This window comes from Euprymna scolopes, chromosome 10 (genome assembly GCF_053919585.1).
Source record: "Euprymna scolopes isolate OS-2025 chromosome 10, ASM5391958v1, whole genome shotgun sequence".
Classification (NCBI taxonomy): domain Eukaryota; kingdom Metazoa; phylum Mollusca; class Cephalopoda; order Sepiida; family Sepiolidae; genus Euprymna; species Euprymna scolopes.
The window spans coordinates 42,150,567-42,169,680 of NC_136491.1; the positions used below are offsets into that span (position 1 = coordinate 42,150,567).

Here is a 19,114-nt window from a genome sequence, read left to right on the forward strand (position 1 = left end):
GAAACCAATACAAAATGGCTGGATTAAAAAAATAAAATTCATCTCCAAAAAATATATGGCTCTTGTCCAGAATTTCCTCTATATTAAAAAAACAAAATTAAGAAAAATCTGAATGATATAAGTACCCATGACAAAATGAAAATATCATATTCCAAAAATCACATAAATGTATTAAGTAGTTTTATTTTTGAATCATAAAATCAAATTTTATGAGTATCTGAGAAATAACTGCCTCGCTCATCTTTTTGAAAAAAAAAAATGTCACAAAACAAAGGGAGATAACTGAACAATAATTCATACTTACTAGATTTATGTTGTAATACCTACAAATTCCTATTAATTGCTTTAAAGGATTTTGTTTGTAAAAAATAAACCTTCCGTGAAAGGATCAATAGAGCAGAGAAAGACTAGCAATGTTTATTCTATAAGCAAGAGGCTGTGGGAAGAGAAAAGAATACACACAGGAATATAAGACAACAGGAACCCTGGAATATAAGACAAGGCAAGTTAGTTCAGCAGGCAGGCTTTATCTTTAGACAGAGAATTGTGCTCTGGAGTTCCATCTCATCCTGCCGCTCCTCGGCAAGGAATGAGAAGATGATTTTAGCCTTTAGTCTGCACACGATTTGTTCAAGAACTGAATCATATTTTAGTGCTAAACTCAGGCTCAACGGAAATGAAAAGCTGGGCATGCCTAGAAGTTATGCCCTAAGATGGAATAGTACTGACACATCTGGGGAGATGTTGCTCAGAGTATACTTTCCTACCTTAACAGAGTACAAAACCAACTTCGAAATCTAGTGGGTTAAATATCCCCTTCAGTTTCTTTCTTACAGAAGAATCGTTGCTAGTCATTCTCTGCTCAATCGTTTTTTTCATGTTAGATATTCAACTGAGCTTCAATTTTTGATTTCCCCTCGTAAAACATTCACAACAAAAACTCATCTAATCAATTTTCACTATCAAATTTCCTTTCTCCCTCTGTGTACCTCAAACTAAACAGAATCTCCATGAGTAAAGTTTCTTCCCTGGCACTATCTGTCTGTGGGACAAAATGCCATGGATTGCTTTCCAACTGACTACAACATAGTCTTATATATTATTATTATTTTTATTATTATTTATTGTATTTTTTTATTGAAATCCTTTGATACGAGTAATTTATTTATTTATTTGCCAACTGTTATCCTCATTAGCAACAACAACTATGGAAGGCAGTAATTACTGAGGATACAGTTATGACACTAAGCATTCCTATCCCATCGCAGTTAATCACCTTAAGAAGACTAGAGAATAAACTGGCCAAAATTTAGTGAAACAACAACTATGAAGATGAGGATAACAGTCCGCAAATAAATAAATAAGTACCACATAGTCGTTTTCAAGTCCAATGTAAAGAAATTCTTGTTGGACTGTCCCCTTAAATAATCAAATTCTGATTAGTTACAACATATTTGCGCATGCGTGAACGATACACATTAAGTTCATTTGCACCTGCCAAGTTCCAATTAAAAAATTTTGACCCCACCTTAAGAGCTATTTTTTCAGCTAAAAAACAAATTAAATTTGTTCTGTAGGTCCAAATATCCCATATATCAAGTTTCAAGTCTGTAGACCAAAAATTGACAGAGTAGCTTGGTATAGAGTAACGTTTCTTCCCTGGAACTATCTGTCTGTGGAACGAAATGCCATCAAGTTGCTTCCCAATTGACTACAGCAGAGTCGTTTTCAAGTCTTTTCTCTACCATTTTCAAAAATTGAACTTACCAGCAAAAATAGATTTACTTATATATTTCTTCTGCTAAGGTTTTTTTTCTCTGAGGAGAAGATCATATCTTTGAAACTTCTTGGAATAACGAATTTTTTCACATTTATCCCGTATTCCTAGTTTTGAATAACATATTGTAAATTTAATGCTACAATATCGCAACATCATTTACTTATATATATATATATATATATATATATATATATATGTATATATATATATATATATATATATATATATATATGTGTGTGTGTGTGTATATATATATATATATATATATATATATATATATATATATATATATATATATATATATATATGTGTGTGTGTGTGTGTGTGTATGTGTGTGTGTGTGTACATATTTAACTTACTGCATCTGGGTTCTCCTGAGCAGCATTGTACTGGGCTTGAACTCGTTCTTTCTCCATAACATCATCCTAAAAAGAAAAGAGTTTTACCTAAGCATCATAAAGATTATTATAATTCATTAAATAAATAAAAAAGATGTTTCTATTTCAGTTAAGCAAAGGACATTACATTAAAAAAAAAAGAACAAAAAACTCACAGCGTCTAAAAAACATAAAAATCGTCCAGAACTGTTTTCTACTGCTCTGTTTCTTGCATATCCAACTAAAAAATAGATGAAAAAAAGAAATGGGATTAATAATTTTATAATTTACATAAACATGAATTAAATGATCCTAATTATGATATAATAAAATTATTAATTTTTATGTAAATTATAAAATTATTAATTCCATCTACTAACTAACTAACTAATGAATTAATTTTATTCAAACAATTTTCACTACATAAATATATGCAAATAATAGGGGGGAAATAAGTTCAATCCAGCGACTGACACCCTTTTTAACTCAACAATAAACAACAACATATGCAAATAATAAATAAAATATTTATCAATATTCAAATTTTATTTTTAGCTGCAATATTTTAAGTCGAAAAAATTCTTATTTTTTACTTTACTAGAATATCTTGTTCTTTACTTTTCCAGGTTGAATTTCTTGTCCTTTACTTTTCCAGGTTTAATAAAATCTTAAGAATATTACTTTTCATGCGCGCATTTTTCCATATAATATATATATATATATATATATATATATATATATATATATATATATATATATATATATATATATTTGAAGCCTTACAAGACATGACATGAAATCAAGTTTTTTTTTTTTTTTTAGTTGTTTTTCTTATTTAGGAAAATCAGTCTTTTATTTTAGTTATAACCTATATATATAATATAAAATTATCTAAGTTATCTCCCTTGGAGCTATATTCATGTTATCTCCCTTGGATTTATATCCCAAATTATCTGGCCAATGTGAGAGAATGCGCTCTCCTATACAGAAGTTAAGAAAACCTGTTCATCTCATATATGGAATTTAGAAAAAGATCTTATTCTCTTTTTGGCTCATCCTGTAAGGCAAACCATGTTTCACTCAGCTCCCCCTAAGAGAGTACCTTCTCAAAACTCAGCAGGCCTTGTCACTAGGTTCTGCCTGTTAAGAGGCCGAGAAACATATAAAACAATAATAAGAACATTTACTTTCATTGTTCATGTATATTTCTCTATCTTCAACCCAGCAACATACGTTCTTTTCTCATTGTATTTGGGACAGTAATGTATTTCTTCTTTAGTACTAACTAGCGAGGGGTACCCGGCGTTGCCCGGGTGTTTGGAGGTGTGCGTGGAAACTTCAGGGGGGGGGGGTAAAAATATGTTTTGGTAGGTAAGTATGAGGATCGAGTGAAAAAAAAAACATGCGATGTTAACCATTGCCCCACCGCGAGATGCTTACGGAAACACGTTTGAATTTATTTAATTACTTGGATTTGGCAGGTGCCCATTTTAATGACTTAATGAGGTCAAGTTTGACTGCGGGATAGTATTCCATTTATTGCGGGAACGCTTCCCAAGATGTTATAGGAAAAAGACTAACCCACATGCGGCGAGCGACAAATGTTGAATATTTATCTTCCCAAAGTCGAGCAAATTAAATAGACAGGCGAGCTTCGTTGTTAACTCTGAGATATTACGATTTATATGTGATACAAAAAGTTTTAAAAAGTTGTTAGGCGACCGACCGCTTCTCTGAAAAAAGCCTTTTGTAGACATACAGAAAAAGCGAACACACATACAAACATACATACATTTTCGCTTTTATATTTATAGATGTCTGTTGGTTTTTTCTTTGGATATCATGTGTATCACATTAAATGTTTCTGTAACTTTTTTTATGTTTATGAAAGATTAGTTTGGTTAATTAATTCTAATAAAATAAAATATGCATCAAGCAACACGTAATATTAGGAAAATAAATAAATATTTTACTTGTTTTGAAATTTATAACATAAATATATTTTGGAGCTTAACTCCATCCTCAGTATGTTGTTTTCTTTCTTTTTTTTTCTTTTCTACACACTGTTCAAACATTTCAAAATACAACGGGCGGCTGTTTACAAGGAAACTTTTTTTTCTCCAACTTTACAATGTGGCAAGAAAGAAGAAAAGAAAAAAAGAAAGAAATCAACATAATGAGGATGGAGTTTAGCTCCGAAATATATTTATGTTATAAGTTTCAAACAACTAAAATATTTGTTTATTTTCCTACTATTACATTGTGATTTGGTTTTCAAGCGCACTTGATGCGTATTTTATTTTATTCAAATTAAATCAACGTTTCTATATGGAACTCATACCATTGACTTTAATTAATTTTTATTTCAGTCACATAAATTATTTAGAGTTGAAATGCCAGCTCTTCATTCAGGAAGCCAGATTTTCACCAACAAAAGAAAGACATTTGCTCTTAATATCAGCAACAGTAGTAATCCTACTTTCTTCACTTCACCAACAACAGTTCCAAAAAGACAAGAGATAAACACCAACACTCCCCCCAAACGACATACAGACAGCATAGCATTAAAAAGTTTCACTGTTTTTTATTTAGCTATTTTAGATTGCCAACAATATCTGTTTTGCATAATCACAACTGTTGCCTTGTAATTCACACCTTGTAGATTCACACCTGCATACAGACATTTTTTCCTTTCAGCAGGCGCATGCTAGTGTTGTGTGTCAATAATGTGGTTAATGTGGTACTAGCTTGAACCAACCTGCTTGTGTTCAAGTTAAGTGTTGAGAGGTCGAAAAGTTAAGATTGACAGGCTTCAAACTCATTGACTTCCATTGATGACGCATTGCACCTGCATGCTAGCAGGGATCATGAGGCGGGTCGGTGTATTTTGAGTGTAAGTTGTGTTAACAGGATGATACCACCTCACACGTACACCTTAAAATAAATAGACGATGCACATGTGTTTCTTGGCAGTTAGTCAGGAAATCGCATTTAGAACAGGAAATTCACAATTCCAAGAAGTCTTTCATCTTCTCGGGAGGGCGACAAGATGGGAGTGGATGGCAGCTCAATCGATACCAAAATTCCTACCCTCCTTCTATGGATAATGCAGGGAAACAAGGACACGACTTTGACCGTGGAAACTGAATAAAGATCCAATTGTCCAGGTAAATGAAACTTGCATCTATTGCTATGCATGAAAGAGATTTTGTTCCAGATGCACCAAACGTTGGGACATAAGCCACACACGAACATGACCAAGAAGTACGAAAGAGGATATAAATCCCTCAAAAGGGTTGATGTGCCATAAAAAAAATGATATGCAATATAAACAGACTCCATCTCCTCATGTTGCATTAATTGTGGACACTTATCCCTTGATTCCTCAGCACTATCACCATAGTTTATCTTAGACAAACTGTTTATGATATCATTATATTCAGTTTGCTGCCCAGTTTATATACTTGCATGTGTTGAACGGTTATAAGAAATTGACTTTCAAACTAACCTATCTTTGGTCAAACCTAAACCTTCACTGACCACATTTCACTTCCATACATCATCACATTGCATACACATAACTAGTTGATTTTTTTTTATTGAAACCACTCAAGACAAGGCATGAAGCCACTTGATATAATGAGCTAAGAAGAACAAAAGCTGATTATTTTTTATTTATTTATTTTTTACTTGGGAATCACCATTTATCAAAGCCCGAAAGCCACTCAAGGATAAGGGTTAATGATTGTAAGGTGGTAGTGAAATAATCGTTTATTGGTAGTGGTGTAATTAGTGGTAGTGTAATAATCGTTTATTGGGTAGAATTTGATTATTTATGGGGATGGCTTGACAAGAACTTGTTTGCATTTGATTGGACGGTTACCATGTTGTATTCAACTGGGAAGTAAGCTAGCAGAACAATGTTCCACAGGCGGGCAGTTCTGAGAAAGGAGCTTTGTTAAAGGAATCTGAGTTTACATTTAGGCACAGTTAGAGAGTAGGGGAAATCGTTTTTAGTAGTTGTCGCTAGTTGAGTGTTTCTGTGAAAGTTTGGCAAGGGGCAACCATAGATTGGAGTTCAGTCGAGCACTTGCCATGAAAGTAATGATAGAGCAGAGACATGCTCGCAATGTCTCTTCTATGGGAAAGAGGACACAGGGAAGAGAAAAGGACATCACCTCAAAGCCGGTTTTGAATTCTATCAAGGCTAGATAGGGCACGCAGCGCAGCTCCTGTCCAGATGTGGACACAGTACTCCATTTTAGAGCATACCTGGCTCTTATACTGATAGACGATTGCATCAGTAGTGAGATACTTACTGGAGCGATAGAGTGATCCAACCATTTTTCCTAGGATCTTGCCAACAGATTTGATGTAGGTGTTCAATTACAGATCAGGAATAAAGGTTGATTCCAGAAGCTTGTCAAATTATTATATGAATATTGATTACTGCAAAGATAGGAGATACCTATTGACAAGCTCTTCCTTTGATCAACAGTAGTAATGTTCTGCTGGTTAGTAAAGCCAGAAGTCCCCCGAACCTATTACATTCACTCCTAGCACCTGCTCCACCCTGTGCTTCAATAGTACCACCGCGGTAACAAACCTTCTCAACAACCTCAATAGTTCTGACAGCCAAAAATATTTTCTTCTACATCTGAGTTATAATCCGTCTCCATCCCACTGCACTTCTTGTGCACCCAATGCCTACAAAAGACTGAATTGCACCCAACGCCCTTTCAACAAATTGAGCAAGAGAACTTTATGTATGCTTATGTATGCAAGCCAAACGTTTTTTTCTTTTGATAAATGTGTTAACCACGACAACAAAATATATACAATAAAACCACATTTTCAGGATTACATATGCTTAAAAAACATCATTCAAACAACATTTTTAGTACTTGTCCAGAACTCCTCCATTTTAAAAACAAAAATAAAGAAAAATCTGCAATGATGCCTGTACTCATGACAAAAAATATCACATGCCAAAAATCACATAAATTGATGAAGTAGTTTTATTTTTATAAAACAAATTATTTTAAAGTGATTAATGGAAATTTGGAGACTAAATCTAGTATGAACTATTTTTAATTATCTCCCTTTGTTTTTGTATTTTTTTCAAAAGGGCAGGCAACCCAGTTACTACTTGGATGCTCATAAAATTTGATTTGTTATTATTTATAAATAAAACTACTTGATTTATTTATGTGATTTTTTTTCGTTTTGTCTCAGGTACGTACATCATATAGATTTTTCTTAATTTTTGTTTGTTAATATAGGGAAATTCTGGACAAAAAAAATGAAAAAAAAATTTCTTACTTACCTCCCTTTGGTGTTTTACTTATTCCTTTAAACAAAGAAAATTTTATATTTTTCTTTTTTAATTTATCTTTCCAGTCTTCTAAAATGGCTACAGAATTGTCCTGGAAAAGAAAAAAAAGACATTGAAAAAATTTGCATAATTTGAATTCTCTGTTTTCATTTTGATGTAACCTCCGACCTTCTTCAAGTGTATCTTGTCAAACTTGGGAATCTTTCTGTTGAACCTTTTTTTTTTTTTTTTTACTGTCATTTCACCACAAAAAAGACACAGAACCACTTAGTTATGATGGCTACTATTCGAGACAAGATTTTCAAAACACTCTTATGTTATTGCGAATGTTGTCTCCTTTTTGTTGTTGTCATGCCCATTTATTTACCTGACTCTTCAATTTCTTTTTTTTATCACCAGAACTTGTGGTGCAATGGACCACCACCACCACCATTGATTTCTTTGTGCATATTCAGATTTTGCTAATTACCTGGAGTGAACTATAGGAAAGTACTTTTTTTTTTTCTGATTACCCAGAGTGAACTATAGGAAAGTACTAAAGCTTCAATATCCTTTGGGGCTGGTATTTTATCACCTAACAATTGTCAAACAGAGATACTGAACAAGTTTCATATGCAGCCTGAAGTGCCATATGTCTGGAAGCCTACTCACAGACTCTGCTATTGGAACCACCTTCAAGATGTGGCTGACAATCATCGACTTTCAAAGTTTCCAACTTGCCTCCTACCTTTAGGTATTAGGTGAAGTCCAAATCCCTAAGATTTTCACAAAATGTATATGCATCCAGAGATCAAGAAGTTGGAGGTAAAAGTTTCCACAATGAATAGTATGAAGCACCTCTTCAGACCGCTTACTGATAATGATGTAGTAAATGATGATAATTCTATAATTTTGTAAGTGTGGGACTTTCATAAATTCAGCATTGTTTATTTAATTATTACTATTTATTCAATGTGTACTTATAAATGAATTGTATTTTAAATATAATTATTGTTTATTATTATTATTATTATTATTATTATTATTATTATTATTATTATTATTATTATTATTCCTCCATTTTCTGCATTATCGATGAAGAAACAGTTAAACAATAAAATTTAAATTAATTTAATTAATAAGGGGGACTACTTAGTTTAAGGGCGATAACTTTGGGTGATTAATTAATCGGTGATTATACTACATACGTGCATGCGTCTAAACTCAATATATAAATGTTTATTATTTTATCATTAATACCAGTAATAAAAAAATTAGGTTTTAAACAAAGACAAAAATGAAACAAAATAATTGTTTTCGACATCAGAAAATGAACACAAAATTGTCGGACTCCTATACTCCCAAAAGTTCTGATTTTTCCAATTTCCAATTCCAATTAATTGTCCCAACAAAAATCAAACCCAACACAGTAGATTGGAGGATTTGCTGAAAGTACTACATTTGCCCAGAATAGAGACACTGTCTAGCATTAATAGCTACCCTGGAGCCTAGAACACTTGTAGCTTTCTAAATACGAAAACTGGAGGAGGAGGACAAGCAACTCAATAAAATTCATTCAAGAAAACATAATCAGCAAAGAAAAATAAGAGAATTTAAAAATGGCTGACCTGACTGCAATCGTCATAAGCCGACAGTTCCAAAATACCTTTGAAATTTTGTTGGAAGACAGATTCGACACATTCGTTCAACCATTTTCCAGCATTGTGGACAGGAAGGATTATACTCTGCAGAAAAGAACGATGCATTGATTAAAGTGGGTTCTAACTATAACTGACTCAAGTAACTTTCTTGACTCAATTAATTTTGTTTCATATATTTGGGAGTTTTTGGTCCCCAACAAAAGGAGGGTTGACCTGTCAATTCACCCTTGTCCGTTCATCTATCCACACTTTTCTCAATAACTATGCTTTGGAATTTTTTGAAATTTTGCACAAACATTAATCATGATATGAGTAAAAATAAAAGAATGGATTTTCTGAGAAAACTCTTGTTGCCTCCATAGGGGTGCCTTTCAGGTTAAAATGGCTAAAATTGATACTTTTGTGCTTATTAAAAAAAAAATTGATGCCTTGAATTTTTATAAAACTTTCTGAAAAGTTGTAACTAACTGATTTCTATATAACTTTGTTTGTTTATACTTCGCAATAACTCTTGGGTGTGCCCCTGGGTCTGTTTTAGGACTAATAAAAACACTCCATTTTTGGGACTATTTTACCATATTTGTCCAAAATTTTCAGTGTATGTCTACTTAGCAGTTTTGCATGGTGCTGAACTCACCTTTAAATATGTTAAGGTCTTGGGGACATTTGGGGCTAAATGAAGGAGGAGACAAATGATGGATTTAGTCAATTCTTCTTTTGCATGGTGCAGAATTCAAATTTACATATGTTAACACCTAAAACTGCACCGTTTGTTCATTTTCACCAGGATTTAATGTCCCCTGGGGACTTTTGGGGCTAAATGGGGGAGAATGCTGAACTTAGTCATTTTTTTTATGCCTCGTTCACTGTGCACTCACGGCGGACCATGCATGCTTCACTTGTTTATTATCTATTCCTAGGCTGAAGAACTTGAAGGGTTTTTACCAAATTGAATGGATTTAACATTAAATAACCCCAAAACCTATTCCTATAATGCTATATTATTTTCTATACCTTAAAAATAAGACTTTAAAAATAATATTTGTTTTTACTTTCTTTTAAAAGTCGTTGAATAAATTTTACAATACCCTTTCTTTTGTAAAAAAAAAAAAATCATACTTTGAGTTAAAAGATAAAAACAATCGAAAATAAACATAAAAATAAACTTGTATATTGATGGGGATTTATAGATTTTAGTTTTACTGGTAGTTCAAAGTATATAAATATTTATTTTATCATTAGTACCAGTAATGGAAAATTAAATTTTAAGTGAAGACAAAAATCAAACCATTAAAAGAATCGTTTTCAGCATCAGAAAATAGGCAAAAAAAATTTTAGTTTCTTTATTTTTATTTCAGTTATCTATTACTATGATGTTATGCCATTTTCTGTGCCTTAAAAATAAGACAATAAAAGAAAGTTTTTTTAAAAACTTTTTTTTAAAGCTATTGAATAATTTTTACATTACCCTCTCCTTTGTACACATATTTAATAAATTTTTAAAAACTTTGATTCTTGTTCAGAATTCCTTCTTTCATATTCCAAAACTCACATTTATTGATCAAATAGTTTTATTTATATAAACAAAGTCGTTTTAAAGTGATTAATAGGAATTTTTAGGCGTTTGAATGATTGAGTTATCTCCCTTTGTGATTTTTAGATTGTTTTCAAAATGGCAGACAAGACTTCAGTTACTCATAAAATTTGATTCTCTTATTAAAAATAAAACTACTTGATGAATTTAAGTGATTTTTCGAATACGATTTTTCTTTGTTTCATCACGGCTATGTACACCATACAGATTTTTCTTTATTTTTGTTTTTTTAATATAGTAGGAATTCTGGACACCCTCACCTCTCAAAAAAAAATAATAAATAATAATAATTGAACAAAATATATTCCTTTCTATACCTCCAATAAAACAAAAGAGTTGGGGGCTAATTAAGAACCTATGTTTTCAGAATTTGAAAGAAGCAATGTATGCATGGGCATTTCGGATTGTATACACTCTTGACAAATGGCACAGAGCACCTGACACACTATCTCAAAACCCACTCAGGTATGAAAAGGGTACTCATCAAACCCCTATCAATCCCATCGGTGCAGTTAGAGCCATTTAATCTCTAGACACATTATCAAAGAGTGTTATCACATTAGGAAAGACAATAAATGCTCAGAATGTTGACGTTTCTTGCTCAAGATTGTCATTGCTGAAGGGTTCCCTAACAAACACACAATGTTGGACTCTGCTATCCGTGATTTCTAAGAAAGTATGCGAAAGGCTATCATGTATTGATGAACTATTTTTAGATGATCGCCTTGTTATCCTACCTCTTTTGCGAAAACAGATTTTGAAACACCTACACTTTACACACAAAGGTTCTATGTCCATGGGAGGACATAAATTAAATAAATTTTTATGTCAACAAATACTTGTAATAAATTGTTGTCATCAATGTTTTTTCTTCCATTCATTATTTTTACTCCTCTCATAATATTATTCATCATTCAATTAACACTCCATCTATCTCATTAACAACAATGGCTTTTGACTTTGATAAATGATGATTCATTAGAAAAAAAATGAACTGCGTGTTTCATTGCATTATATTCAGGTCACTAAATTGCGGTTTTACCCTGTTCTGATATGAAACTCCATCTTTTTTGTTCTGCGTCAGTTAAAGAGATATCCTCCTAAACTGAGGAAACGTTTATTTCTATCTCAATCCAGAGTGTCCCTTTTTGGGGAGTTGAATTTTCTCCACATTAAACCTAACCTTACATCTAACTCTGTCCTGATGAGACAAGTAAATAAAACTATATAGGACAACATTTCTCGGCCTTTGGAAAATGTATTATCTTCTTCTTCTTCTTCTTCTTCTTCTTCTATTATATAAAAAGCAAAATGTATGTGTGTGTGTGTGTGCATATCCCCCCCCCCGCTAGTTAAAAATAAGAAAAAAGCTTACTCTAATCTGACTGACAATCACCACCGAAAATGTGTTCATGCTTACACTAGCCCTTTTTTCTTTTGTTTGTTATTTTACTATCATTTAAGCCTGAAATTAACAACCACCTCTTCCCAAAATCGATGGCTATGTTCGAATATGACTATAGCAATACAGAGTAAAAGTGATGATAACAAATATTGCTTATTTAGAATTACACCTAATTAAAAAAAACAAAAAGCACAATAAAAATACAGAAAAATCTTTATACGTACTCGTCACGGAACGAAGATGTCATGTGCCAAAAATCATATAAATTGATCAATTAGTTTTTTTTTTAAGAAAATCAAATTTTTACAAATTTCAGCAATTAAAAAGTTGTAATTATTTTGAATACAAATAAATTCTTGGCAGTTGAATTAAATTGAATTTCAGCACATTCTAAAATAATATGGCCACTCCCAACCCGTCTCGTTTCCTCATAAAATTTGGTTTTCTTAGTTAAAAAAAAAAAAATACTTGATCAATTTACATAATTTTTGGAATATGACATTTATATTCTATGATGAATACTATCATCACCGCTGCTAACAAGGCCAGGAGTGTCCTGTTCCTCATGTGCTGCTCCTTTGGTCATCTCACTCCCTCAATATTTCTTCCCTTCTACACCTCCTTGGTGTACCTGATTCTCGAATACAGTATTCAGGCCAATTCCCCTATTATATGAAGGACATCCAGTATCTCGAACAGGTTCAGTGCCTGGCAATGAAAATGATGACTGACCTCAGAGGTCTATTCTATGAGCAACGTTTAAGGGCTCCAAATCATTTTTCCCTTGAATGCAGGAGGCTTTGCATGCCTATGGAACTCTGTTTCGTTTGCTGCTTTTCAGTTGACTACAATTTGGTTGTGTTCAAGTCCAATGTAAACAAATTCTTGATGAGCTGTCCCTTTAAGTAATCCAATTTACCAAATTTCCACTACTAACGATTACTACACTGTTGCCACGTTGACTACTGTAAACTCATTAACCATCAGGTAATCTCCAAAAATACCGTTAGGGCTTACAACATGGCCGCCAGAAGAGTCACGTGATCCGGTTGATCCAAAACATGAATCGTGCAAATGGAAAACGCAGCCTTGAAGGCAAACTTTGACAAACAATCACAATTTGTTTGTATTTAATTTTTTGTTGATATAATGTTGTTATAAAAATAGGCAAACTTTGAGAAACAATCTTAGGTTGTTTTTAGTTAAAACAGTGTTTATAAAAAGTATTTTATTCAGAACAAACAAGTGGTCGACTAGGTGTATCAGAATTTTAGGCGGAATTTTTGACACCCCCAACAAAAAACTGCGAATAAAATATATAAAACTCGTAATTTCTGTTTTTAAAGTGGGTTGTCAATTTTCTTTATGAAATATACTTCCAAAATAAACTATTACAGTCGTTTAAAACATAATAGAAGTATTATTTTTTATTTTTTAAAAACAATGTTTACAAAATGTCTAGGCACGTTCGTAGACATTTTGTAAACATTGTTTTTAAAAACAAACAAACTGTGATTGTTTCTCAACAAAAAATTAAATGACCGTTCTAAATAAATTATTTATTATTATGATATTGAAAAACTGTTTTTGTACTTAATTATTATGCTTGTTTGTCAAAGTTTGCTTTAAATTTGCGTTTTCCGGTTTCGTAATACGGCGATTCATGTTTTGGATCAACCAGATCACGTGACTCTTCTGGCGGCCATGTTGTAAGCCCTAACGGTATTTTTGGAGATTACCAACCATCATGTGGCCTCCTGTTCTTGATTAGTGGTTACTCCTATGTAAAAAAAACCCAAAAACACATGGAATATATTGATGGTTGGTCAACGTAAAATGGGTAATTGTGGCCTGGTAGACCAACATAAACCTACCTTTAAAAAAAACCTGTTTTAAAGGGGTTTTATGGCATTTAAATTTTTCGCAAATAAGAAGTTTTCCCGATATTAAGCAATGTAATTCTTTATGTTATAAGTGGTGGCCATTGTTGTATGCGCAAGCGCGCATATCCCCCCCCACTTTTTGAAACTATAATTTCTTCATATTTTTGAAACTACTTGTTTCCTGGAATTTTAAACGTTATTTCCGTTTTCAGCACCTCCGAAAATCTATAGTAGCGCCCCTTAAAAATAAACTTAAAAATTACCGCTACTTAGTAGCGGTAATTTTTTTTTTTTTTTTTAGGGTAGGTCTGCAGCTGCACCTTTACCGTTATTCATTATTTTTTGCGTAGTTACCGTGGGTGAAAATATGTATCCACGTGCAATTGCGTTTTTTATAATTTTTATTTATTTATTTTATTCATGTGCTCACGCAATGGTGGTGGAATATATTGACGACATGGCAGTTTTCCGTTTTCAGCTTTTGGTGGGGAGGAGGTGAATGCGCACAACAGCTACAAAATGACAGTTACCCTTACGAAAATATTCCCTAGAAAAAGGTCTTAAAAACTGAAAAAAAGAACGATAAATTTGCGACGGGTTTAAATGCCAGATTCGTTTTCAGTGACCTCAAAAACCCCTGAAAACAAATTAGAATGGTCAGCATTGTATTACAGTTAAAAGTAACATTTACCAAATTTATAAATAGTTATTGGAATATATGTGACATTTTTTTTTTTTTACAAAATTAAACTTGAATTGTCTTCTCCTATTCTAAGTGGAAGTCTTCAAAAATGAAAACAAAAATTGTCCTCAAATCTGAAATGCACATCGCATACACAATAAGTCTTAATTTTATAACAATGTTTCATTTATTTAGTTTTATCAGAGCTTTTATAAATGAGATTCAGAATTTAAATTTTAAGCTTAAATTAAAATTCTGGATTTTATTATTAAAAAACCTCTGAATAAATCTGGCGACAAATAAAATAAATAATTTCTACCTACCACATCGGACATTTTATTGACTAATAAAGTTGCGTAAAAATAAACATGGGAACTTTTTGGCCATACACCGGCTGTCATTTAGTATTCATTTAAGCAAACAGTTTCGTATCAAATAAATTTAGTCTAGTGCTTGAACTTTACAAAAGCTGAAAGAACGGCGATAAAAAAAAAAAGAAAAAGAAAAAAAGATAATTAAAGTCAATTATCTTGAAGATGTTGGCTCCCAAGTGAGGCGGCCATTTTCACTAGTTTTGTCTGTTTTTCAATACCGATGACAAAGTCCAAATTTTCTACTGTCTTTAAAGGGATATCCAAATTGTCGTGTGAAATCACCAACATTTACACACTATCAGTCACGTCACCATTTTGTGTCTATCTTATAATTGTACATACTTCTTACGTATCCCGCTAGTCACTTTAATTGAATCAGGGAAGCAACGTTTTTTTTTTGCTATTGTTGTATTAATTTTATTAGATACCTGTGTGCATTTTTTCAAAATAGGCGCTAACATCAAGTTGACCCCCTAGAAATAAACATCTTTTAACAATTAAAATAATTTCAAGTTGTAATTGAATTTGCTGTTTTATAATTGCCAATAGTCATTTTTTTTTTTTTATATATATAAAAATATTTTTAAAAAATTGGAAAACCTTAATAAAAAAAATCTATGTTTAAACTTTAGACTTCATATCGCGAAATAGTGGAATTTTATTCTATTTAAAAAATCTTAAAAAATATTTTTTTTAGAATTCTGTTTTTTCGTTGTAATTTAACTAATTATAGTATATATTACTGAGAAAAAAACCTTAATTTAAAAAAACAAACATAAAATATTGATTTTATGTTCACTTTTTATTTACAACTTCAAGATAAGTAAAATAAGTAATGGGTTTATATACAAGGTGCCTTAAATAAGTTTCCAGACATTTTTTTGTACAGGCATTTAAAATTGTCGTATACTCTTGCAAATGCAATATGTTATTGCTATATATCTTATGAGATAACTGACCATTTTTTATGAGTTCAGGTTCAAATGAACAGCCACAGCAGGAATTGGAATACATCCTACTAAAGCCTGATTGTCACAGATGATGAATTTCAAAAATGCAATCTGGACGCGAGGACACATTAGATGAATGATATGCAATAAAATTCTGATTTAAACTAGGAAAACATGTCACAGAAACGTATGGAGTGCTTCAGACTGTTTTTGGACAATCTTGCATGAATCAAGCACCAGTTTTTGAGTGGCATAAGAGATTCAAGAAAAGCAGGGTGTCTGTGAGGGATGATGAGAGGTGTAGGAGGAGTAAGGAAATCAGAACACCAGAGTTGATTGATTAAATAAAGAATTTCATGGATAAGGACAGTCGTGTGTGTATAGCGATGATAAGTGCGCAGTTTGATGTCAGTGTGGGAACTGTACACACAAAAATTTGCGAGGAACTGAAGATGCGGGGGATTTGTTACAGATTATTTGATCAAGATGGACATTAAGACGGTTCTTCATCCTCCCTACAGACCTTGCTTCCTGTGACTTTTTGTTCTTCCATAAGCTCAAGGAAAACATTAGAGGCTGTTGTTATGAGACAAGGAGATGAAAGAAGCTGTGACAAGGGTCATTGACACGATCACACAAGGAGACTTCCATGGGGCCTTCTGGAAGTCATTAGAACGGTACACCAAGCGATTATTTCAGAGGAGATTAGAGTTTCATGTGTCTACTATCAAGCCCATAAGATAAAAGTGTCAAAACTTATTTTTAATTATTTAAACTCTTCAAATGTTGCAATTATTTTAGAGCCATAAAATGTTTCAATCATAGTCATTTGTTTTCTTAGTTTTGCATATGAATTACAAAATATCTGATATTTCCCCAAAAGCTCTGGCCTTTATGGAGGAGAGACTAAAACTTGCTGCTATGGTTTCAAATGATCTGAAATAACAGCAAAGGGAAACTCGATTCCAAATATTTCTCATATATGTATAACTTAAAAAACTGAATGAAATAACATACCTTTTGTCTTTTTTACAACTTTCAAAAATGGGGGTGGGGGGTTCTATAGTTGATCAGTCTCGTAGTTTTGATTACTTTGGTTTGATATTTAGTAAGAAACAAATAAACTGAATCATTTTATATTAGATTTTTAATTTTTACGTACTTATTAAAAAGTTCCCCAAGAAAGCTTATGAAAAGTAGTGCACAAATAATTTGCACGATCAACAACCTTGATTTGTCACTACTACGAAAAAGCAGACAAAGCTAGCCTTACATTCTAGTATTTCAGTGCTAAAACTGTTTTTTTTTTTTATCAAGGCAAATAAATAATAACAAGCTTATTTTATTTATTAATTTATTTAAGTTATTATTTATTTTGGTTATTTATGCGCACTCCTCAGTCACTCAAAAAATGCCAATTACTCCCCACTTGTTTTAATGATCAAAAGCATAGCCCATAGAGTAAATGTGGTATTGTGGTGACAGCTAAACTGAAAGTGATGGACAAATAGTAGAAGAATGAAAAGAACATGTCTGGGATGAATGGGTCAAAATGCATCTAGTTTCGAGTAGGATAAAGAAAAGTTGACCAACGATATTTCACTTTTGATGATCTTGTATCTAATTTGTAAATATTGTATTTATATTCCATTTTGAGAATAAATAATTCAAAATCGAATAGTTTTGTTTTTTTATCTTTCCATCTTTTTTTTTTTTTTTTTGCTGTTTCATTTTCCAATCTTATCCATCTCTTTTTCCAATGAAATTGTAAATATTTTTTACAAATAAAATTGATTTTAAACATCGGTGATATAGAAAATAAAAAAAAAAGGTTGCCTTTTTTCTTTCTTGGCCTTCGGGTGAAGATCAAAGTGTAGTATGACAACACTAAGCATGGAGCATTGCATCGGCGTCCTCTCACCAGAGAACTTTGGAACTGTGGGTGACACTGAATAGGAAATTAACCAACCATGGCTCTTAACTTGGCAAGTTTGAATGCGGGGAGGCTAGCTGAGTGAGTGACCCCCTTCATCTCTGATAGGAAACCCCCAAGATACCCACACACAGATCCTTTCTTGTTCGGCCCGCCAATAAGCAATCTTGGAGAAACTTCACATACCTCCTCCCCCCAACCTCAGTTTCTTTGCTCCTGCCTAGAATTTCAGCCTCATATAGAGCAACTTGCTTGTTTTCGGCCAACATCAAGCCGGAAAACAGTGGGCGTTCTACCACCTAGAGAGGATTCAGAGGGTTTTTATATTTTTTGGACTTTTTTCCCCATCCCAAGCCAATGAAATAAAATGAAACAAACGATTTTTTATAAAATTTTATGTTTACAAACACACACACACACGATATGATTTGGGAATCTTAGGTAGGGCGACCCCCGGTGTGCTTGAGGTATTGTGGTGAATGAGAACTTTAGCGAGGATCAAGCATAGACTAGCAAAGCTACAGTGACGAGGATGATCATAAACATCCCCTCCCCAATTTTTGAGTGGCCTTGTGCCTGATTTTTGTTTATTACTGTTTTGGTTGTAAACTTTTCAGATTAAATAAAAAATATATATAACTCAAAGTGTAGTATCTGTTCTGATGCTACACTACACTTTTTTGGACTCGGTTAATGGAGGAGAAATCCTTCATGACATGCATTTTTTATTTTTGTTACTAACCAGAGTGCCCCTGTGAGCCAGTGAGAAAGAGGAAAAAGGTTTGTTATTTCACCTTGTATGTACTCAGTCACGTGATTGAGAGCTGGCTTGTAATTGGACAAACCCGGGAGAAAAAAATGGATTTCAAATCTCTAGCTGCGAGATTTAGCTCCTGCCAGTGATTGTAGCAAGTTCAATCAAAACGTAGATTCCATGAACAAAGCTTCTTTCTCAGAACTGCACGGCTGTGGAACTCTCTGCTGCTTGCCTGTTTCCCCCCCCCCCCCCGAATTCAGCGTGAATGTCTTCAAGTCCAACACAAACAAATTCCTGATGAACCGCCCCTTTAAGTAATGACACCTATCAAATCCCCAATACTAACTATTACTACGATACTATCCCACTGATTAGTGTACACACAATAATCCTTATCCCCGAGT

The 19,114-nt window shown here is 32.8% G+C and overlaps 1 protein-coding gene across 1 annotated transcript in view; it reads right to left on the bottom strand.

Annotated features, from left to right (window-relative positions):
- The window catches only part of LOC145285941 (queuosine-tRNA galactosyltransferase-like), a 67,198-nt gene extending 52,033 nt beyond the window's left edge, over positions 1-15,165 (bottom strand). The window contains exons 1-5 of the mRNA XM_080134449.1: positions 15,020-15,165; positions 9,100-9,216; positions 7,484-7,583; positions 2,334-2,398; positions 2,140-2,205 (exon numbers count right to left, since the gene is read on the bottom strand). Of these exons, the coding sequence (XP_079990575.1) occupies positions 2,140-2,205; positions 2,334-2,398; positions 7,484-7,583; positions 9,100-9,216; positions 15,020-15,097 (426 nt within the window). The 5' untranslated portion in view covers positions 15,098-15,165. The remainder of the gene's footprint in view (positions 1-2,139; positions 2,206-2,333; positions 2,399-7,483; positions 7,584-9,099; positions 9,217-15,019) is intronic.
- Between the last annotated feature and the right edge of the window lie 3,949 nt (positions 15,166-19,114).